General features: G+C 40.6%; 1 protein-coding gene across 3 annotated transcripts in view; it reads right to left on the bottom strand.

The window, feature by feature from the left end:
* ARID5B (AT-rich interaction domain 5B) overlaps positions 1 to 23,793 on the bottom strand; it is a 188,961-nt gene that overhangs the window by 19,992 nt on the left and 145,176 nt on the right. For 2 of the 3 annotated variants that reach the window (XM_020897782.2, XM_020897784.2), the window contains 3 exons: positions 18,691 to 18,895; positions 16,701 to 16,753; positions 7,024 to 7,121 (listed from right to left, as the gene is read on the bottom strand). In XM_020897782.2, the coding sequence (XP_020753441.2) occupies positions 7,024 to 7,121; positions 16,701 to 16,753; positions 18,691 to 18,895 (356 nt within the window). The remainder of the gene's footprint in view (positions 1 to 7,023; positions 7,122 to 16,700; positions 16,754 to 18,690; positions 18,896 to 23,793) is intronic. The other variant, XM_070470711.1, reaches the window with a different exon arrangement.

Raw genomic sequence — 23,793 nt, 5'->3', positions numbered from 1 at the left:
TTCCCTGCCCTCCCATTGCAGGGCGTCTAAGCAGAGACTGGATGAGCTCAGTGCCAGCAGTCATTCAGTCCTCGCAGAACAGGGCAGCCTGCAGGCTACACTGCGCCTACAGGTGTGTTTAGTTTACGTAGAATATTTTCAGAAATACTGGAGCGAATATTTGTAAGTTGGGTGATTTCACATAAAAATTATCTCTAAGACATGGAAGGTCTGGAAGCACCGAGACTGCATCCTCCTAAGGCAGTGAGTGGGGCTGATCCCACTGGGCCTCCCTGGCCGGGCTGTGTGTGCCGGTTTCCTGCTGCCCAGCCTGGGCCGCCTGTGTTCACTGTGCTACCTGCCCCCATCAACATGTGAGTCTGTGACCACTGATGGGGAGCGCTGCTCCAGTGACCCTGGATTTCCTGTTCTGACTGACACATTTGTAAATCCCATAGAAAGGAATTGGATCTTCCCTGTAGCTCTGATGGTAAAGAATCTGCCTGCAGTGCAGGAGACCTGGGTTCGATCCCTGGGTTGGGAAGATCCCCTGGAGAAGGGAATGGCAACCCACTCCAGTATTCTTGCCTGGAGAATCACATGGACAGAGGAGCCTGGCGGGCCACAGTCCATTGGGTTGCAAAAAAATTGGACATGACTGAGCGACTAACACTATAGAAAAGAATTAGCAGGAAATGAAAATTTTAAAACACATACAAAATGCATAGCCTCATTTTTTAAAAAAATTAGACACACACAAAATTATGCTGGTAAATTGCTATCTAAGTGTCTCAATGCTTATTTATTGCTGCCTGTTCACAGGAGAACCTCACTTGAGTAACACTGTCTGGAGGATTGCTAGAGGCTGCCTCAGATCTGTGCAGCCTGCCTGTGGCCTTCGGAACTGTGTACTGATTAACTTCAAGGGCATCAAAGTGAGCAAGAATACCCCACATCTCATCCTAGACATGAACAGAACTGTAACTCCCCTTCCCTTGGCTTTTTCCCACAATATGACTAGCTGAGTTCCTTAGAACCTGATGTATTTTTGGCATTTTAACTTAAAGCACATTCTTAACTCAAAACGTGAACTTCCCACACCCTGGGTTCCACCTTCAGAGAGAAAAAGGCCGAAGATGCAGCTCACTGTCACTCAGGCTCTGGCCAAATGCATGGGGCTTGGGTGCAGCTCACAATCCCCTGTCCCCCAACAAGTAACTGCAAAGGAAGCCAGAAGCATGACAGTCTCACCCAAGGAATGCTTATGGGCAAAGCAAAAGGGTAGAATTGGAAATTGGGCATTACGTATGCAAGAAGATGAGGCATAATTGTTCATTTCCCCCACAAATACATTTGTTTATGATTTTGATTTTCTAAGTACTCAGAAAAGCACATCATAAAGTACTTCTGTCTTAATGCTCCTTTTAAAATCCCTAGTAACAGCTTCATGTGCTCCATAGAAACAGACCACGTAATTTATTCAGGAAAATTAAAACCAGTAATCTGGTATTCTGTGTAAAGACTTTTTCCTCCTTGCATGTGATGCTTAAAAAACATTAAAAGAAAAAGAAAACAAATCTGCATGTGAAAACAGCCTTTAAAATGAATTACTGCGCCAGAAAATCAAGCTAAGAGAACTCTGTTAAGGTAACCATTTTCCTTTCTTGTTGCCTTACCAATAAAAGAAACTGATGTGGGGCATCTTAAAGAGTTGGACAAGAAACAAAATGTTCTGCCTAGAAGTGTCTTGCACAGGAAGACACTTCCTGTGGGTGTCTTTTTCTTTGCATTGTAATCTGCAGTATCTTTATCTATAAATCCTGAACAAGAAGTGTCCAGAATAACCACACTTCATAAGCTTTTCTGAGTTGAGATATCTACACAGCAAGTCTTTCGATGGGGAAACATTAATGCTTTTTATATTGGTGATCATCTGTAACACGAGCAATTAAGTACAGTACTAATGGACTGTGGCCAGGAACCTGTTACTAATATTAAAAACTGACAGAGATGAATAGGTTTGGAAGCAAAACCAGGCTGACAAAGACATTTTTATGAAGTGCTTGGACCTATTTTATTTAAACCAATCAGAGGCAAGTTTTGGACAAGTCAGGCCTTCAGCGACAATGATGCATTCACAGGCATTGTACCATTTCTGCTATGCTTTAAATAAAAACACTGATTCTTTTCAGCAACCTGTACTTTCATTATTACACTCATTAATAAATCAAATGTGTCCAACTAATATACAAGTAACATTTACTGAGGAACCAGCTACTTTTTTCTTGTTGAAAAAAGAAAACATTTACTGGAAACATGAACCACACTGCGTGAAAAATAAATCAGTGGATAATGCACAGTAACCACTCACTACTTCTCCATCTTCTAGGAAAGCAAAGTTGGTGGCAGGGAAACAGAAGGAGGAGCCAGTCTCTGTATGAGAGTGAAAATGAGAGACCAAGTAAACTGGCCACAGAGCACGAACTCCAACCAGACTGTAAGGGCATCTCCAGACTAGATGTTTGCTCACCAAATCCTGGCCCTTTAAAACTCCTTGAGCCTTCTTGAATGCGATGGGCTTTCCCCAACCTAGTCATTTCTGTCTTAATTGTGTGAGCACAGCCTATAACTAGTAACAGTGAATGAAATCTGCCAGTGTCACCCAACACAGTTGTAGCCAAGAGCTTCAGCCTTTTCTTTGACCTAAGCATAAATGGTTCAGGTTCTGGGACAGATCTGGGTGTATTCTTCCCTTCTTTGTCAGAAACATAAAAAAAAAAGACATCTAGAGCAGCAATTCCCAGACATTTCTCCCCACCACAAAACACAGGAGTATGGATGATTCCTTTGAGAACATAGTTCAAATGAGTGAGAGTGGCATTATGGGAAGCACAGTCTGAATTTAAAAAAAAAAAAAAACCCTACCAAAATTTGCAGATGATTGATTTAAACTATTATAAATGATTAATTATTCATGACACCCCTTATAGCGACCACAACAATGCAAAACATAGATGGTGAAAGGAAATGCCTACTATAAAACTCTTTAAGGAAAACATAGGCAGAACACACTTTGACATAAATCACAGCAATATCTTTTCAGATTCACCTCCTAGAGTAATGAAAATAAAAACAAAAATAAACAAATGGAACCTAATTAAACTTAAAAGCTTTTGTACAGCAAAAGAAACCATAAAACAGAAAAGACAACCCACAGAATGGGAGAAAATATTTGCAAACGAAGTGATTGACAAGGGATTAATGTCCAAAATATACAAATAGCTCATGCAGCTCTACATGAAAATAATAACTCAATAAAAAAAGTGCATAAGATCTAAATAGACATTTCTCCAAAGAAGACATAAAGATGGCCAAAAGGCAAATGAAAAGATACTCAAAACCACTCATTATTAGAGAAATGCAAATTAAAACTACAGTGAGGTATCACTTCATACCAGTCAGAATGCCATCATCAAAAAAGTCTACAAACGGCAAATACTGGAGAGAGTCAGGAGAAAAGGGAACTCTCCCACCTGTTGGTGGAAATGTAAACTGGTGCAGCCACTACAGACAATGGTATGGAGGTTCCTTTAAAAACTAAGAACTACCATATGATCCAGTAATCCCGCTCCTGGGCATGTATCTGGAGAAAACCGTGGTTTGAAAAGATACATGCACCCCCAATGTTCATTGCAGCACTGTTACAATAGTGAAGACCTGGAAGCTACCTAAATGTCCATCCACAGAGGAATGGATAAAGAAAACGTGGTACATACATGCAATGGGATATTACTGAGCCATAGAAAGACTGAAATAATACCATTTGCAGCAACATGAATGGACCTAGAGATTACACCACACTAAGTGAATCAGAAAAAGGCATATCACTTATGAATAGAATTTTTAAAAAATTATATGAATGAACTTACTTACAAAACAGACACAGATTTAAAAAAGAAACTTACGGTTTTAAAGGGAACTGGGGGAGAAGGGATAAATTAGGAGTATGGGATTAAATTATACATACTACTATATATAAAATAGATAATCAAATGGACCTACTGTATGGCATAAGGAACTCTACTCAATATACTGTAGTAACCTATATGGGAAAAAAATCTGAAAAAGAATGGACATATGTATATGTTTAACTGAACCACTTAGCTGTACACCAGGAACTAACAACTTATACTCCAATATAAAATAAAAATTAAAGAAAAGAAAATGCCAGGAACCGGGATGATGACCTTGCTAATCACCCTGCAACAGCTGTGCTCGAACCTGGGTTTCAGGTTCTGCACAGCAATTTCTATGTTGGGGTGCCATGTGCCACCCCCACCCACATAGTTGACTGCTGTCTCTCAGCTCCAAACCCACTCTCCTGCGCTCTGCTTGGTGACATTGCGATTGGGACAACACAAATTCCAATTCTCTTTTGTCAGCCATCCTCCTATTGGGGTTCTGCAAATGGCCCTAGCAGGCCAGGGCAAGGGAGAAGGGACTGCCTCCCATTTTGCTTGCCCTTCCTTTCAGTGCCAAGCCAGCAGGAACTTAGTCGCAGCTGCCGGTTCCAGCCTCTCGCTTCTTTCAACTATCCCTGAACAGTGCCCTCTGAGATGGTCTGGCACCAGCCACCCGCGTCCAGCTCCACAGTGCCCGCCTCGAGTTCCTGGAGCACCAGCACTCACTGGGTGCCTCTACCGGTGAGGGATCTGAACCCCTGTGGCTCCCGTTGGAACCACTGTCCCAACTTCTGGGTGGTGATAGCGTCAGCTCCTCATTCTCTCAATCCTAGGAAACCTATGGTTAGTGCCTCTGTGTGAGTGTTTCACACCAACACTTGTTTAGGCAATTCCCTATAGTCAGTTCTCTTTGTTATTTTCCTTCTGGATCCTGACTGAGACAATGACCAAAGAAAATTCTAGATTTGGAAGAGTGACTGACATAGCTTTTCAAAAAATTTATTCCAGTGGGAGACCAAAGCTTTATGAATTCTGCTCCCAAGAACGAGAGAAGAAAAATCTCTAAAAATCTTTAATAATGCTTTTTAGTTGCTGAAGTTGGAGATACTTCTATTAGAATTTTCCATTTTGACTGACTGCAGGCATGTGGGATTCTGCTACTCCAGGAAGAGGTAAATCATAAAACAAAGTACACAACCTTCAAAAGAACGTATCTTGGCATTTAAGATTGAAGCTATTTTTATACACACAACTGCTTGAGTAAATTAAACACACAACCATACACATGTACCTGCTGCTATTAAATCCAAGCCTTTTTCTATCCCAAACCTTATCTGTTTTTTGACCATGTGACACTTTGTGATACATTTGATTACTTTTTTACTCCAATGAGGTGAGCTAGCTCACAGCTGAGATAACACTCCTTTCTCAAATTTTAATCACCATCTGATTCTTTAAGTAGGATGGGTCACATGTTGGGGACATTTGCACATGAAGCTAAGGGAGGTTCACTATCATAATAGAACTGTTTGAAAATAGAGACAGTGTTTCTAATGAAAACATTTTGATTAAAGCTTTGACTCATAATCCAAACAAGAGGACTCTGATATTTCAGATGCTACTTACAGAACACTCACCCCAGATGCCAGTGCCTTTTTGTACTAGAACTTCAGTGTTGTACCCGCTACCAACAGTGAGAGTATGGTCTTTTGTATTAAATACTGAGAGAAATACACTCACTTAAAAAAAAAATTCAATGCAGTATACTGCCACAATGCCATGAAGAATAGTAATTTGAATTTCCATTATCAATTTTTAAAAAAATCTTTCTGGATTATAACATTGTCAAATAAAGCAGTTTCTTGGGAATACTTTGTGAGGCTTTTTCATAGGGTTCTAAACCCAACTTAATTTACTATGATTATACCTATAAAAAGTAAGTTTCACTGAATGGCCATATGTAAAGGGACTCTGAAAAGTACAGTGCAGATACAAATATAATTGGACTCAAAATACAACCAAGAGTTTGTGTGTGAGGTGACATTATCTGAAGATGCATTTGTGTAATCCAAAGATGGGTATTAAGCATGTGGGTTGAAGCTGGGATGGTAACTGATGATGTGAAGAGCAACCATCAATTTAGTACTTGCGTTGTACTTTTCAAAGGAGCAAGCTATATGGCCCATTTGCTCAGCTGACTATGTCTTAACTTCATCCCATCCATGGCCATTATGAAAAACACACACAGACACCTCTACTTGGATCTCACAAGCTCTGAATGTGAAACCAAGAAGCTGAGTTTGTCCGGACTCCTGCAGGGATATGCCAGCGATAAGGAAGTCGGTATGACCTAAACAAGTATGGATTGAAAACACAGACCAATGATAACAAATGATTTATCCTAACTGGTCTTCAGTTTGTGGGGCACACAGTCCTAATGCAAAGGGGAAAATTCCCATGGATACAACCCTCATAGTACGCTAATTTGGCATTGTTTCTTATTTGCATTATCATCATCACCTTTCTGAAAGAAGCTGAAATTATTAGAAAACCAAACTACACAGTTTGGCAAGAAAGGATTTCCTGGGTCAAAAGCACAGAAGAAAAACACCAAGGTGGGGAAAAAAGACAACAGATCTTATCTAGGACCGAGTTTCTTATTAAAGAAATACTTACTGTTCAGTATTAGTACTTTCAACATTAATACATTTCTATGCTAATACAGTTACATGGCAACCCCACAGTAATACCGCAGACCTGTTTTCCAGAAGCTGAAAGTTCTCATAGTGAATGAACCTACGGAGTACAGAGTACATACTGAATAATCCATGCTTGTGGTGGGGGTGGGGGAAGTATCAGTATTGTCAGACAGGGTTATAGGATAAAACCGAACTAGAAGACATCTAATTCTATTAGCTCCTGTAACCAGAGAAAGCCAGGTCCCCTAAAAATCACAAGGCACTATGCAATGTAAAATGCCAGGGATATTTCCTGTTTCCTCAAAGGTCTTATGCTTGACCAGTTAACTTTGAATTAACACACTTTTCATTAAGCTACGACTTTCCAGGAAAGGGTGTCTTACCTTTCATAATGCCTGCGGGTACAAGTGGCAGCGCTGGTGCTCCCAGGATTACCACCTAACTCATCATAAATATGTTTCCACTGACGGCGGGCTGTTATCTGAAAAAGTGGCAATGAGAAATTCAATCTTGCATCATAAGAGATTCGCAGTGCCAGGATTCAATACATAAGCAACAGTCAGAAGAGAACAACAGTCTGTCCTGGAAACCCAGAAACAGAGAAGTCCAAATGGGTCTATGGGGAGACTCAGGGGCTTCCAGTAAGATCTCACTTTTAGCACTCTTCTTCACAATAAAAATGGAATTCTGCTTTGGGCTCTGTATTTTGTCACCCTTACAGCATTTTTATCAAAGATATCTCCCTGGATATTCATGTAGCTATTTGCCCCCAAGGTCCCAAATGCATACTCTGTTCCTTTATGTAATGTGATTAAAGCATCAAAATATAGATTTAAGCTAAAATATGTCTTAGTATATCCATTTAAATGAATCAGAATTAACACTGGTTACTTGAGGGATATGGTAATGGGTGGCTGAGTACACAGGCAAACACAGAATTTCCATAAAACATACTTCTGTATCTTCTGAGTTTTGAACTATTGTGATGTGTTGCCTACTTAAATTACTATACAAATTAATTAAAATGATCAAGTTGGTTATGAAATTTCTAGTCCTCTCAGGCTATATTTTCATGCCAGCTGTGCTAACCACCAGGACAAAACCAAAATGTTAAACTGTCTTAAGTCACAAGCTGTTTATTTTTCTTCACTCAGGTCAGGAAAATGGGATATTGATGAAACCATATGAAAATTAACATATTCCAAAGTTAAAATGTAAGGTCCGTATTTCACTTAGTTGGGTGAATAAAAACAAACAGCTTGTAATATACTGAAAGGCATACTATGGTCTTGTTTTTCTTTAATTTTATTTCTATATATAAATTAAGATTTTAACAAAATAACAGATGTATGATCTGGCAAATGATTACTTTGGGGAAACCACGTCATCTACTACATATGAGCAATCCAGTGTTTCCTTGAAACTGGAGGGATAGAGCAAGTTCTGAGATCCTTGTGAACATTTCCAAACAGGGTTCCGAGAAAACTCTTGTTATTGGAATGTGTAGGGAGCTGGGCGTGGCAGAGGTGAAGGTGGAATTTAAACAATCAGAACAGGAGGCATCTTTTGAAAAACACCCGCAGAGCTGACCGCGGAGTTCACTTAGGGCTAGAGGCGTGGAAAAAAAAAAAAAAAACCTCAGTGTGTAACCAGGGGCTCCATAATTGTGAACTAAGGAGGAAAAGGGTGGTTAAATAGTATAGGTTAAGTGGTACCCATTTCAAATAAAAAGAACCCCTTCATTTCCATAAGCCCTTCTTAACAGGCCCAAGTAGGACCTCGAGACAATGTGAGTCGTGCATTGTTCACTTTCCCATGAAGCATTCTTAAATCAATTTGTTTCAATAGTTCTCATTAGACTGAACCACCTCTTGAATCTACTGGCAGGTATAAGTAAAAATCCTGTATTTGTAGCTTGGTTTAGATTATAATAATAAATGTTTTCAAGGCCCTTTAAAAATACTCAAAATACACATTTTGGTAATTATTTTATATTTAATTACAGTCTCCCTCCAACCTTTTAAATAATACAGTTACAGGTTGGTCTATTCTAGACTGGTGTACAGAAGAAACAGGATACCCTTCTTCCAAGTATCTACATGATTCCTCAACGCTCTTAGAACACAGACGCCCTTGAAACAAATCTCCATATTTCCCTCCCTCAGATGAGGTATCAGCTCTGGGGAGCCCCACAAGGCTAGAAAACAAGACTATCTGTGTTCCTGTAGTCACTTTAGAAGAAATTATTGCTTTTGTCATTCTTGTATCTCTGGTGTGCACTGTATTTTCTATTTTGTAAAGAGTTTTCATATCCACGATGTCATTTAATCTTCCTATCAGCCTGTGAGGCAGCCTATAGGAATCTCATTTACAGACAAAGGAAACAAATCTCAGAGAGGTTGCATAATTTGCCTAAGGACACACAGCAGCAGATTGGGAATGCCAGACTCTTACTGACGTCTTACGGTCCCAAGAGCAGACTTTTTCTCCACTACATCAAAGCAGCCTCCATATCAGAATAACCTGGTGAATGGTGTAGCACGGTGATAATACAGGACTCCAGGGACCTTTTGCTTCAAAGGAGAGAGATAACTGTGGGCCCCATTGCTTTTGCTACAAATTCTGAAACTCTCACTAGTGGGAAAATAGCACAGCTAGGAGGTCAGCAAGAATCTAAGGGAGGGGGTTGGGTTAATAGCTCTCTGAGATGTTACTCTCTTAAAGTATGTTAGAACTGTGGTTGCCGCCACCCTGCCCACTTGTGCCTCTATGAACAGAGATTCACCATTAAATCATAGATACGTCCCAATTTTATCAGAATCTGTCTATTCACCCATGCATTAACTCACCAAACATTTATTGAACATCTCCCATTTGTTGGGTACCGTGCCAGCAGCTGGGTGGCCACAGTGCAAACCCAACACCTGAGATGCCTGCATCTTAGTGGCAGATTTCAAACATCAACACACGACCAAATATATAAACAAAGGAATACTGATTGTGAAAAATATAGTGAACAAGAAACCACTGCTGACAGGGATATGTAATGTGTGGAAACTGGCCATGCTCCCCACCCACAATCTATCATCCAAACTGAGGTATGCCCTGTTAAACACTTGCCTATCACAGAAATGACAAAACTTCTTTGAGAATAAATAATGAATTATCAAAAGGAACAAAAACAAAGTCTTCCTCACAGTAGGACTGAAACTGTGGCAGCAGGAAGCCAGCATCAGCCACCATTCGGCAATAATGCCCTGTGCAGCTGCCTAGAGGTCTGTGTTAGCCCCCGACTAGCAGATTCTGCTGTTTAAATACAGTTGTTTTTTTTTTTTTTTAAACCAGTGGAGAAAAGACAAGGGCCAGGCCTTCAAGGAACTGGGCTCTCTGTTTACTGAGGTTCCACTGGCCAGCCTAGATGAATCAGGCCATTTTGAGATATTTTCTTTCCACAGGAAAGTCATAAAATGTGCTCTTTCCAACTGCTAAAAGCTTTTAAGTACATAGGTCTCCTGGGTATACATCTCCTTTTTTTTTTTGTGCCCAGATGCACTTTTAATTCAAATATTGACCATAGGCTCTACAGCATGAAATGTCTCAATCCTCACCTTGTCCAAACCTACAGGGGGTCACAGAGCCCTCCGTCCAGGACAGCCCTGGGCGCCGTGCTCCCACCTGTGTGCGTCTGCCTTCTGCTCTAACACGTGCTTTCGTCGTGCCCAGGTGTGCATTTGCTCAGGGTTCTTATTCTGTTGTCCTGCCTGCATGTGTGTAAGCTTTAAACCCATCTAGGGTAGGAGCAGCATCTGCCTCCTGGTATCTGGCCCCCAGCCCCATTTGACTGGCAAGTTTGATCTAGCTGCAGAGTCAGTTTGATCAACTGTCTCACAAAGCCTCAGGCTTCCCGGTCATGTTCATGTTTCAACCTGACCCATTATTTTAGGTTTTGAAGGATGCCAAGGACTCCGGCTCTCTACTTCCTAAAGAAAAACACCATCCACGCGGTGACTTCCCTTCCACTGTACTCCCCTGTCCCCCGCAAGGGCCTCACGTAGACAGGAGGGATTCCTGAGAGCGTGTCTTTTGCTGCTACTGTTCTAGGGCCTGTGCTAGGTACAGAGGCTTGGAGGCGGAAGGAGAGGCTGGATGGTTGAGGGTGGGAAACAGCATAAAAAGAAAGAAAGGTTACTGCTTTAAAGGGTTCACAGTCTTGCAGGAATCATAATCCCATATGATTTAACCATAAAGCAAGATGAAAAACCAAGCAGACTACACCCAAGAAAGTCAGTCTACGTACATATGAAGACACTTGATGGTTACTTCCCTCCTTAGTGTGGATAAGACCCAAGAAACTGTGAAAAGCATTCTACACCTGTCATGTTCACAAAGTTTTCATTCCTTATAAATAGCCACCCCTCTGTTTCCAAGGACCGCCCCCCCCCCACCCCGTGGATACCAAAATTCATGAATGCTCAAGTCTCATATAAAATTTGCATATAACCTATGTACATCCTTCTATGTACTTTAAATCATCTCTAGATTAGCTATAACACAAAATACCATGTAAATGCTGTATAAATAGTTGCCAGTGCTTGACAAATTCAAGTTTTGCTTTTTATAACTTTCTGGGATTAATTTTTTTTTTTTTTTCTGATCAAAGATTGGTTGAATTTTCAGATGTGGAACCCACAGATACAGAGGGCAGACTGGAAAGTGGTTTTTAAACTCTCTTTAGAATTCAGGTGGTGTTTCAAAAGTGGCCTGAAACTAACTCTCAACAATGTCAGTCCTTGAGAAGAAAATGGACCCAGTGAGTAGGAAAGGACTCTATCCTTCCTCTAATTTCATTTGATGAAAATGTTCTGTCACTTAAAAAACTGGAAAAATATTTTAACCCAAAAGAGTCTTGGAGCCTTGATTTTCCTACCGTTGGAGTCACTAGGATGAAATAATTTTGGTATTCTGTGGCCTGGTGAGGAAACAGTCATCGGGAATCTTTCAGGACAGCAGTGTTTCCACTACTGCATGACTTGTATGAGTGTGCAGGGTATGTTTAGGAAGTCAAAAGGAGAGTTTGTCTGTGAGCAGTGTTGCCCGGGCTGTTGTAAGAAACAGTCTTTTTTCTCAGGACACCTTGAGGGCGGACTGAATTCAAGGAAGATGACTTTTTTTTCCTGGTAGTACTCCAGGAACTGGAACCTTTCAAAGCTACATGACATCATCTTTGGCCTCGAGAATTTTGAATTGAGCAAGAGGCTTCATCTGTCCAGAGAACTAGGGTTAGATTCAGAGGATGTCTTGAAATGATGTCAAAGCCAGAATCTGATGTCAAGGCCTAATCCTTCCAGCAAGAAGACAAGTGGCTTCTTCCAGTTGTGAAATAGTGGTCCTGTCTCAGCCCTGGGGAGAGGCGGGACTGCGAGCTGGCATTCTTAGAAGGCAACACACTTGCTCTTGCGTGGTCCTCTGCCTCTAGGATAAGATTTACTCAACCCATTTCCCAACTCTACCTCTCTCCAAATATTGCCTCTGGCTTACCATCAAATGTTCAGCCAAATGGAAATCACTTTAGCAAACCACCGTCAACATGCTGCATCCTGGTAATACCCCAAGCTACCCTGCAAGCCTTAACTACTTCACCAGACACTGAAGTGAAGACCTTCTTAGCTCATCAGCAAAACTATATTCAGTTCTGCCTCCTCCACTGTAGGTGACCCAGACTCTTAAATGTTTGGAAGGGGAAATCAGATATATGACTGTTAAAGAAGAGGTCTCACTGCCAACCACTCAAAATGCCAAGATGATGTTTTTTAGGAAATCAAATCCATTCAATAAGTTTATGATCTCTAAACCTAGGGATGCAGAGACACGATATATATTTCTAGCAAAAGCAGAAGAGGCCAAGAGAACAGAACATAGCTATTAGTTGAAAGCTATAAAGGCTTAAAATAGAACTTCTGCTCTTTTCTTTAAAAAAAAAAAAATCAATTTGAGGGTTGTGAAGGACTAAAATGAAATAATCCATAATCCACAATTCAAACCAGAAGGTTTGGAATAGTTTATAACCACAAACAAAAACAAGCCAATTAACATGGCCTCTTCTTATAACCAGAAGGAATTCCAGAGAGATCTCTTTATCCAATCACAAGTTAACAGCAGAAGAAATACATCTACAGATTTTAAACTTGAAAGCTTTTACTATTACTGAGTATTTACATTTTCCAGACTTCTTGACCTGTCTTCTAAGGTCACACATTTTTCTCAAGAATCAGAAAATCTCAACTAGTTAGTTGGTATATTAGATGAGGTTCATGTTAAGTTCAAAGAAATGACTAAAAGGTAGAAATAACTGAAAGGAAGAAATGAATGAAGGTAGGTTATTAGATCTTTTCTTTCTCCAAAGCATCACCCCCAATACATAAAAATGTACATAAGAGACTGCTGAGAATGCAAGGCACAAAGAATTTATAAATCTCTTCCTCCTAGTGATGATGTTACAAAGGTTGAGATAATTGTGCATGAAATTCTCAGCAGTTCAGAATTTGAAGAATGCCAGGATGACCCCATTCAACTCATTTCATCTCCTTGTGCCTCAGTTTCCATATATGGAGCAGGTCAAGGATCTTTTTCTGCACAAAGGCCAATTCATGAAAAATAAAAATGTGAGGGGGCTACACTTTTCCTTATTCAAAATGAAAATAGCTCATCTAGTCCCAATTTAGATTGCCACTTTACCAAATGGAAAAATAATAGTTGGAAACTTTGTGCTGCTTTTGAGCCAAGGAATGTTAATATTCTGGCATGTTTATTGTGTTTATTTAGTAATAGCCTGAAGACAATCTTCTAATCTTTGATACTTAGATGGGGGCCACATTTTGAAGCTAGGAGTCCTGAAATTTAATAATAATCATTGTTACCATTAGCTTTGAATTAACAGAATCTGGGCAGTTTTTTTTTTTTTTTTTAAAGATTCTCAAATTCTCAGGCCCAGGCCCCACTCTAGAGTTAATATATGAGAGACCTAGAAAACTACTTTCACTTTAAAATTCCCCATTGAAAATTTGAGCTGCAGTTCTTGAGTAGTCTCTAGAAACCACTGATCTAGAAGATTCCAAGATCTCTTTTGAGCTCTAAATGACAAGTCTACACTTGCTTCTGATATCAGATGATCTCATAGATAAGTATCCTCTAGTAAGGCTGTGATGACAACTTAAGTCCTCAGACTTTGGATATTATTAATACATCTCCTGGACTGACTTCAAAACTGAATCCTCACTGAACATCTCACAATTATATTAGTCAAAATATACTAAAGAAAAATGTTTTCTATACTTCAGAGGTTCAAAAGCTTAAAGGCAAAATCAGAGTGGCAAACTCAAGTGCCTGCAGGGCCAACAGGTAGTATGAGGCCGTTTTTAGAAAGGAAGGAGGGAAAGAAGGAAAGAAGGAAGGGAAAAAAATCCCACTGGTTGGTTTCATTCAGTTTATGGCCTCAAATACAGATTTTATATTGAGATAGTCTCACAGATTCACTGCTTGAGATGAGATGGAAAAATGTGGCATATTGTGAAGAGTGCAGGGACCCAACAAAGGATGAAGGAGCTGAAGGGTGAAGTAGAGAGGGAAGGAGGACAAGGACAGCCCCACAGGTCACCAGTCCTCTTGGTGGCTTGGCTCAAGAGATGTGATGCACATAACCAGGTGGAAAGCAGATGCCAATCTGGTCTTCCATGTCTCCCAGCCCAGTCTCTCTCTCCACTCTGTCTAGCACAATACAGTGCAAGCAATATAGGTGGCAAAACATAACACTTAACTTGCTGTCAGTCTTCATGATCCCAACCCCTCACTGCCAGCATCCAAGGACCTCCTTCCCTAGGCTCCATCCTTCCCTCTGAATTCCCCTTCATGGTCATTTATCCCAACCACCTAGTGACTCTAAGTTATTCAAACTTGCTATACCAAACTTCATTCTACCTACATAGTTTGTTTCCCCATTTGATTGTCTCATTCTTAGAAGACCATAATCTTTCACATCTAAATTCCATCTGTTCTCCAATATTCTGCTCAAGTGGCCTCAGACCTATATATAAGTCTTTCTTCCTCTAAATGAGGAAGTACTTTACCCAAACAGCGCAACTGATCTTCTCCCACCCTGTCTTACAACTGATGCCTTTCCTAAGTGGTAAGCAACTGGAACCCCTAGCCTAGATATTTTTATGTCCCCCAGAGTGTCTAACACTACATATTATACTCAGTAAATATGTAGTCAGGTGATCTGCTGATTGTGTGATCATTCAATCATTCATTCAACAAAGGAATAATCACTGTTTGTTCAAAGAGTATTGCAAATGCCTTGAAAGTCATCAGAAGTTTCTTTTATATTTTCTATACCAGTCTGCTGTTGCTTGTTAAAAAAAAATCCTGGTGCAAATACATAAGATACAAAAGCAGGAAAAACTGATTCAGTGAAATTTGCTGGCTCTCTCCCTATCAGTGACTAACAAAAAAATTCCTGGGTTTGAAAAGACATTTCATAATGTTGTGCAATATCATGTAACTATCTGCAGTCAGAGTTCATAAGAATGTGTATTTCTATTCTGAACATTAAAGGTTAGACTTAAAAGTCTAGGCTATGGGGTGGACTGCTAAATTTATGAGACTAACACTGAATAAGTTATCATCTTTTTCACATGCATGAAAGCTATAATTAGCTCAAGAGTTTACAAAACTATGAGCCACAGTGGGAAGGAGCAAATCTCCCTGCCTTATCAACAGATCCAAGTGAGAAACTGCATTATTTATTTTTCAGTAGGGCACTCAGTAAAACAGAAATTTTAAGCAAATTATGCCTATGAAATACATGTTTAAATATAGTTCATATAAGTATCTGATTTCCTTATAAAAATGTATTGCCTATATAATAAACATTTTACATGCATATAGACTCACAAAGAATTCTTAGAATTAATACCAGGTTATTAATTACAAATTAACACCAGATTAATTAATACATTAATTAACACCAGATTATCTGACTCACATATTGCTCACCATCTTTTCCCATCCCAAGCCCCTGACATAAAACCCTCATATTAGTTTGTGGAATAAAATGCTGTATCTGGCAAGAAACACTAGTTATTATTTTGGGTTAAAATGAGTTTCGTTTTCTTGACTTTCTGTCTCTGGCATCTTACTTTGATACAGAGATATACCCCGGGTTACTCTGTAAGGAAAAAAAAAATGTCTTCAATTGTAGAAGAAACTGAACAACTCAATCTGATCACTATGTGGAGGAGAAAATCTTTCCAATGACGACATCTTCCTATGTCACTTGATTTTATTACAGATGTCATCTCTGTATGCTATATTAGTGCAGCTCTTTCTTCTTCTTTTCAAGATTCTAATCTGAGTCTGTTGCTCTAACATTTTATCGGTTCAAAATTCATGCTGTAAAAATCCGTGGCCATCAAATTTTCCTGTAAGCTAAAAATAACCCATTCCTGTCAGTTAGAATTAGCTGATAAAGAGTGTCAGAGCCTGTTCTGAGTAAGTTTGATAACTTCCTGTTTATGCAGCACTGACCCTTGTCTAATAAAGCTTCTCTGCTCTAGAATGAGAGGAGATTCTGCTGCATTCTATTCCTTAATGGCCAATACTGATTACTTTTGAAAGCCTTTAATACATTTCCCATATTAGACATGAACAGATGTCAGGTATGTTGCCAAGGGAAATTTCTTTTATGCAATCTTGGCTTGTTGTACAATAATAGCCCTTTCTCAACATGGGAAAAAATTACAGACCTAACTAATTTCCCTGACAGGGGAGAGTTACATATGTTTTCCACTTGTAGTTTTTACGACAAGTTTACAATTTTGCCAAACCTGGAACTAATTGGGACTGCTTCCAAAAGCGGCCCAATAAACCCCCAAAAGTGTATTGCCATTTGAAAAGGCAGTCAGTGACGGTTATGTTTGCATTTTCTCCATTTTGGTCAGAGCAGGGTGGGGGTAGGGGGAGTTAGATTGCAAAATTATTTCATTTAAGTTGCTTAAACACTTACTGTTTCATATCCTCCCAGTTTTTGAGCAGCTTGAAACATAGTCCAAAGGTTAACTGTTAGAGGGACAATAAGTATTTAGATAAGCATTGCATTAACATATTTCCAAGAAATGTCAATTAAAACATTTTGTTTTGTTTTTTCAATGAGAAAGAGAAATAAAAAGAAATATTAACGTAACCCAGAGAGCTAAGGTCTTAGGAAACAATTTACCAAAGGGTATTCAACAATAGGGTATATTAGTACCACTTAAAATATTTCTTAAGAAACAGTCACAAATCCGGAAACGGTTCTACTTTTAGGATAAAGGAGAACACAATTTTTAGTCCTGTCGCCATCAGCAGACCAAAGGAAGCTACATTACAGCCTCCTTGAGAAAAGCGTGGGATTTCAAAACAGGGGTTGTCTTGTGGGACCCTTAGAAAGAAGCCATTGATTAAATAGTAATATGTAATGTCTCCTTCAGAGAAGAACTCTCCATAATCAATAAATACCAGCCACTTTAATATATGATTACCTTAACAGAATTTCTGATGGCAGCACTATATTACAAGCTCATAGCGTATTTCACTATCACATGGTGCTTTGCGCTGAGCAGGCAAATAAGTAAGTCACCCTTGAGGGTGCAGTGATACAACAAATCAAAGGAAAAGTTCCTTCCCAAAGGAACTGAGTCCTGTGCCCACCTAGTCCCCTAACTTACTTGTCTGTGTGATGGTGCAAATATGTATTTTTAAAAACAAATTTCTCTTCACAGGGCATGCATATGTTTATGCTCTTAATCATCTATGCCAAATTACTGGTAACCCTGTTCATTTGTACTAAATATCATGAAATGGGACTGCTGTGGATTTGATTCTTTCATAAGATGGGAAAATTGAACTTCAAGTAATTCTTTGGTAAAGGAAATGAAGAATAAAATTAAAACAAAACAAAACAAAAAACTGCTCTTTGACACAACACGTTCGAAAAGCCTCATTGAACCTTGCACTATTTCAAAGCTATCAAGAGGCCTGCCTCAGCCTTGATGTAATCTGAACCAATGCATAATGCAACAAAGCTGTTCACAGTACATTAATTTTACTTCTATTTCCAGCAGCCAGTTTTCAGACAAACACTGCAATCATTCGTAGTTACGTAAGTTTGTAATGGATGCGCGTGCTCTCCCGCAATCAGTGCCAACTGCCATTAGGTATGTAAATTGTTATGTAAAACATACAGGTTTGACATTCTTCATCAGAATGACACATGGTTTTAATCTAGGAAGATACATTGGAGAAAATACTGTTTCAAACCAGGGGCTCATCATTTTGTGTGCCACAAAATCCAGACAGAGGTAAAATATATACGTGGTTGTGACATCAGGACAGGGTCTGGGTTTCTTCTCTTTTTATATGGAATTCTGCTCAGCCATGAGTTCCCTGTTCTACTCTAAAATACATGATGACGCTTACATGTACATGTCAAAGTAATTCAAAATTGGGCCCTCAGTGCAAATTTGTGTATTTCTTGTTTTCTCTGAAGTCATCAGGTCTTTGTTATCTCTTAACAAATTTGGGGCTTAGGAAATATGTCTTTTCTTTGTGGTTGTTTTGTCCATCTTTAAATGTCCTCCTTTTAAAAGCCGTCTTTTCACAGGCAACATCTGTGCCTGATAAAACTACGTCATGTTATTATCTCAGAAGAAAGGCGTTACAGACACTCAAGATTGACAAAACAGAAAATGAGGAACTTTCAACATATCTATTTCCAGTCATAATCAGAGGATTCAAGCCTATAAATATCTCACTGCAACTGCCCCAGAAGGGAACAATGTAGCAGAAAGAGGCAGGGGGAAGAAATTCCTGGCCTGGATGATTTGTAGATTTAGTATAAACAGAGTATCATCCCCAGTAGAGGATTTCAACATAAGCCTGAGTCAAAAATTTCCAACCCCCAATTCAAAGAATCTGAGTAGCTTTGATATTTCAGAAATGAAAACAAGTATACTTACTCTGTTTAAAACCTAAATAGGGTATTCGCTCTATTGGCGTCTTTCTTTCTTTCATGTATTTATAAAGTGCCACCAGGAAGGCCTGCTCGTCGGCCCTGCACTCTTCACCAACGGCAACCTTTGGTTTTTCTTCATTGGAGACTTTTTTACAATTATTATGGTTATTCTTCGGTTTGTTCAAGGCTGACCTAGCCTCACATTTCACCTGGAAAAGGGGGGAAAAAAAAAAGGCCACGTCAAATCCAGCACAGCTCTGGAATTCCTACAGGGACATAGCTAGAGATATTGTCCACTGAGTGGGAAGGGGGGGGGGGGGGGGACCAGGAAACTATCCTGGCCCTGAAATAGCTCCTAGAGCATCACAGACCATGGGTGCTACATTTCTGAGAAGGGCCGGAAACTCTGGTAGGCTTTGGGGGTACCAGAACCTTGGTCACAACTACTCAATGCTAGACACGAGAGCCATCACACATAATATGTAAACAAACGGATGAGGCTGTGTTCCAATAACATCTTATTTATAGAAACAGGTGGCCAGTGGGCCATGGTGTGCCAAACTATGCCAGCCTCTTTTAGACTCCTTACCAGCATGTTGATGTGAAACCAGAAACAGTGTTTACATCTGCTGGGACCACTCTCCTGTCTCTTTATACACTTTATTTTCCTAAGGGGTACCAGTGGTTACTGTCATCATGGAAGGAACCCTGCATTCTTACTAAGAGTCCCAGGTTCTGCACTTTGGATCAAGATGAAAGGCAAGTGCATTTCTTCATAGCAAACTGATCTTGTTGCAACTCTTCCCAGCAACCTGGAAAAACAGGCCAATGCTGGCTGATGTCGGGAGCACCAGCAAAGTCTCTGCCATCCGTCACCCGAGCGTGATGCCCAGACACACCCTCAATAGGAAACCAGACACCCCACTCTTTAACGAGGGTGCCTAGCTTTTCAGTCAGCTCTGAAAATCTCGTAGATGTTAAGTGGCCACAAAGGAAAAAGTAGAGGTCAAGTAAAAACCCAGGAGGAGTAAGTGAAAAGCTTCAGAATTAAAAAATAAATGGTGGTAAATGGGCCACATGGAGCAGCTAACCCCACGTTCCCACCTCACTGCCATGTTCTACAAGAGGCCTTTGATGGTTGTTAAATAATATGCTAAGGTGCTGAACTGTTTTAACTGTCAAAGGGGGAAGTACAAAGGGTCAAGCTTTAAGTTCAAGTGTGCCCACGGGGAACGAGTAGGTTCCAATATTCTTTACATCTCCCGACCTAACATCGGCGAGGAGAGGACGGGTGCCTGGGAAATGTGGTGAATTAACATGTCCCACACAGTCGACAAGGTTTTCCATTTCAGATTCCTGACCCCTCTCTGTCTTTCCATTCAGATTCTCCTTTGCAAGCACTAAGAACATAAAAGGCTATGCTTATTTATTAAAGGGAAACATCTCCCCTACAAGGGTTTTCTTTATTGCTCATTCTCTCACATGAACACACGAGTTTAATATCTACACGGGTCCTGAAAAAAATAAAGAAATAAAACTTCCTGCACAACTCATTCAACCAGGCCTCTAGATAAGATTCTCATTTTTAAAGACCAGTGGAAATGGGATGAAAACATTTTCTCATGTAGGATTTCTATTTACAGTTATTTTCAAACTTTAGTACTTTGAAACATTAGATTAAGGCGAGCATCCTGGGAAACTTTATGTTGTCATCATTTTTCACTGCCAAATTTTAGATTGTTGAGTCTAAAGTTCTGATGAAATCTATAACTTAACAGCTCTTTGAAATCATAAAAATCACTCCAGTTCTAATCGGTATTGCTTCCTGGCTTTTTCTGAGTGCTTACTGTGTAGTCCGGCTCTATTATAAGCCCTTTTTTGGTGTTATCTCCTTTCATGCTCATGACCCTAACAGGGCAGGTTATAGATGGGGAAACTGAGGTACGAGAGGAAGAGTAACATGCCCAAGACCATAGGATCACGTCCAGCATTCAGGTTAGTAAGTAGTGAGTTAGGGATTTGAACCCTAGTAGTCTCAACCCACTCTGGTATTCTTGCCTGGAGAATCCCATGGACAGAGGAGCCTGGTGGGCTACAGTCCATGGGGTTGCAAAGAGTCAGACACGACTGAAGTGACTCAGCACGGCACAGCATGGCAGTGTCACTCAAGGACTTGTGGTTTTAAACAGTATCTTTTACTGGCTCTCATAAAAATATTAAATTGATAGTCAAGATGTTGTTATTGTTCAGTTGCTCAGTCATGTCTGACTCTTTGCAACCCCATGGACTGCAGCACACCAGTCTTCCCTGTCCTTCACTGTCTCCTAGAGTTTGTTCAAACTCACGTCTACTGAGTCGATGATGCCATCCAACTATCTCATCCTCTGTCGCCCTCGTCTCCTCCTGCCCTCAATCTTTCCCAGCATCAGGGTCTTTTCCAATGAGTCAAAACATACTTCCAATTAAAAAGTGTATCTTATTACTAAGCATTACAAAACCTATAGCTTAGAAATGTGATTTACCAAGTGAGAAGTAGAAGATAAAGCTAGGTGGTTTCCAGAGTGTAAAGGGCTCCATTCCTTCTGTTGTGTGCAGAGCAAAGGGAAGGAAATCAGTGTGAATGCAGCAGCCACAGTGAGCTGGGAACAGCGCTGTGGGCTTCATACAAGGAAATGAGTCCCATTTTACAGAGGAGGAAACTGAAGCTCAGCGAGGTGATGTATTTTGGCGTGTGGCTAGTGTCAGGTAGAACTTGGAGTCTAGAACTCAGATCTCCTCACTCTAAACCCTTTAAAAACAGCAGCTGATGTCAGCTTTGCATATAAAATCAGGCTGACTCTTAAGTCTGCAGTGATAATAGGCCACAAGTTAAGGGAGTATGAACTCTGCCCCTCGGTGTCTAGGGAGCTGCCTCTGCCATGCAGAAACAACCAGGAACAAAAGGAAGCTGCGGAGCACACGGAACCCAGCCCAAAACCACCAGAGCCCCTGGCGGCAGCAAAGGCTCCTGGTGTAGCCTGGCTGCCGCCTTCTGAGTTGCACCTAAGCCTCAAGGAGCTCCTTTTTGGGCCTGGGGGGGTTCCTAAGATACAAACAGTAGTTTCTCTTCATAGACTAGCTGCATGCATTTCTCAACATACATGAGCCCTCTAGAGGATAATTCTGTTTCTGGGTAGGACCAGGTCAAGTTCCTTTGTACAATTCTTCACACTTACTGGAAACCTTCTCAGCATTTTAAGCTACTGAAATGTTACATGGAAGCTAGTCTTCATGTTGACCTCAAGAAAGCCCAAGCTTTTGATGGTAACAGGTAATTACTATAGTCTGTTTTTCCTGACCTGAGCGCCTTACACTTGTCAAGTTCACTAAGAGCTTTGGGGTTTCCAAAGTGATTGAGGAAGTGCTAATTAAAGGATCCACATTTAACATTTGCAGTGAACCACCACCTATTTGATATTAACCACATCCTTTCACTGGATTGAGTTGTAACTAATCCAGTCTTCAACCGAGGCAGCAGGATGTGCTGAACCAGCAGGAAAGGAACGAGAGTCTAATTTCTATTTGGTCACTAACTTCCTCGGAAATCCTCATTTTCCTCCTCAGGAAAGCAAGAAGGATAATCCCAGGGGTAAGTTCTTAGGACCAAGTGGGATGAAAAATACTGAAAATAATGAAAGCATCACATTTGTGAAATAGTGAAAGTATGTTTGTGATTTCGATGAAAGAACATACTGCAGTTTCCCTTTCCAACGGTCCTTTTAGAATGTAAGCCACCTGTTGTGTACTTCTGGCCATTGCAAAGTGCTTACAGGATGTGAAAAGTCATTTGTCTTGTATCAGCGGAGGCCTTTCATTTGAGAGCCAGGCTAAGAAGACTTCTCTTATATAAGTCACCATGTGAATAAGTTTTTTGCCCCAGACCTGGATTTGGGTAGGACATGTTCTTGTCATCTTCAGAGAACTGGTAGCCTCTTCTCCATGAGGCTGTCATTGTAAAGCCATGACATTCTCTGTCCCCTGGAAAACAGAGTCTTGCAAAACTAGTTTCCATGGTCTCACTGAAAGAGGGCAAATTCTGGATGGCGACAGGCAAATTAACTTGACCTGCTTTTCCAGTCATGCAGACAACAAACTGAGTGGGTTCTTACTCTAAGAGTGCTTTGCTGCATCGAGTTGTAGAAAGCTGGTACTTATCCACAGTTAGAAGTGGTCTGTTTGAGGCACTTCTGAAAAAAAAACAGCCACACAGGTCTTGGTTAAAAAGCCCAACTGTCACCTGCAATGTTGCTTCCAGTTCAGCAAGTGATCAGATAGTCACAGGCTTGTAACCTCTCCTGTAGTATTTCCTGAGAAGAGACCACTCTAAGACACACAAGCCTTTTGCATGGTTGTCCTGGCCCCAGATGTGATGTGTTTATTCTGCAGGGACTTTGCATCCATTTGTCAGTGACAACAGAAGCCTGCCATTCTTCATAGCTACCAGTCTCTCTCTGCTAGGTGAAGTGGTCTTTCCAGACCCAGTGGAAGCAGCCAAGGCAGGACTGTAATCCAAGACTCCCAAGAAGAGCAAGGCATTCAGACTGGTCCCTGGGAGCTGACGACAGAGTGACATTCTTCCACTCACCACTGACATCTGTGATGGAAGGGTGATCCTCCTCCTTGTAAGGATACTGAATGGCAGTGCTGGTGCAGAGCAGGTAGAAAGGATCACTTAGAAAACCCAGGCTAGACTACCATTCCTCCTAAGAAGGAGGTGAGCAGCAAATACAGTCTCCAGTTCTCTTCAGTTTTATGGGTCCCAGTATGAGTCCGGAGCTGCCTTCCAAGGAAGGAGAGGTACTGTTCCTTCAGGTCAATTGTTTGAGTTCTATAAAAGCCCCAGAGGCACACTGTGGTGGTGGCTGCAAATGACTCGAGAAGGAGCTTCATCCTGCTGGGCTCAGGTGCAGAACATGCTGGGATAAACACATGACATCACCTTAGAGGTATGGGGCAGGGCTCCAACAGGAGACGTTGTCAGTACAAGCTCTGCTGAGGGCTATGATCTCTCTCCGCTCCATCCTGCAGTATCTTGCAAGCCACATCATAGGGAATAAACTGTTCCCGC

The sequence above is a fragment of the Odocoileus virginianus genome, chromosome 7, assembly GCF_023699985.2.
Source record: "Odocoileus virginianus isolate 20LAN1187 ecotype Illinois chromosome 7, Ovbor_1.2, whole genome shotgun sequence".
In the NCBI taxonomy this organism is placed as follows: Eukaryota; Metazoa; Chordata; class Mammalia; order Artiodactyla; family Cervidae; genus Odocoileus; species Odocoileus virginianus.
Note: the sequence above shows the minus strand (reverse complement) of the source record. Positions and strands in the feature narration are given on the sequence as shown.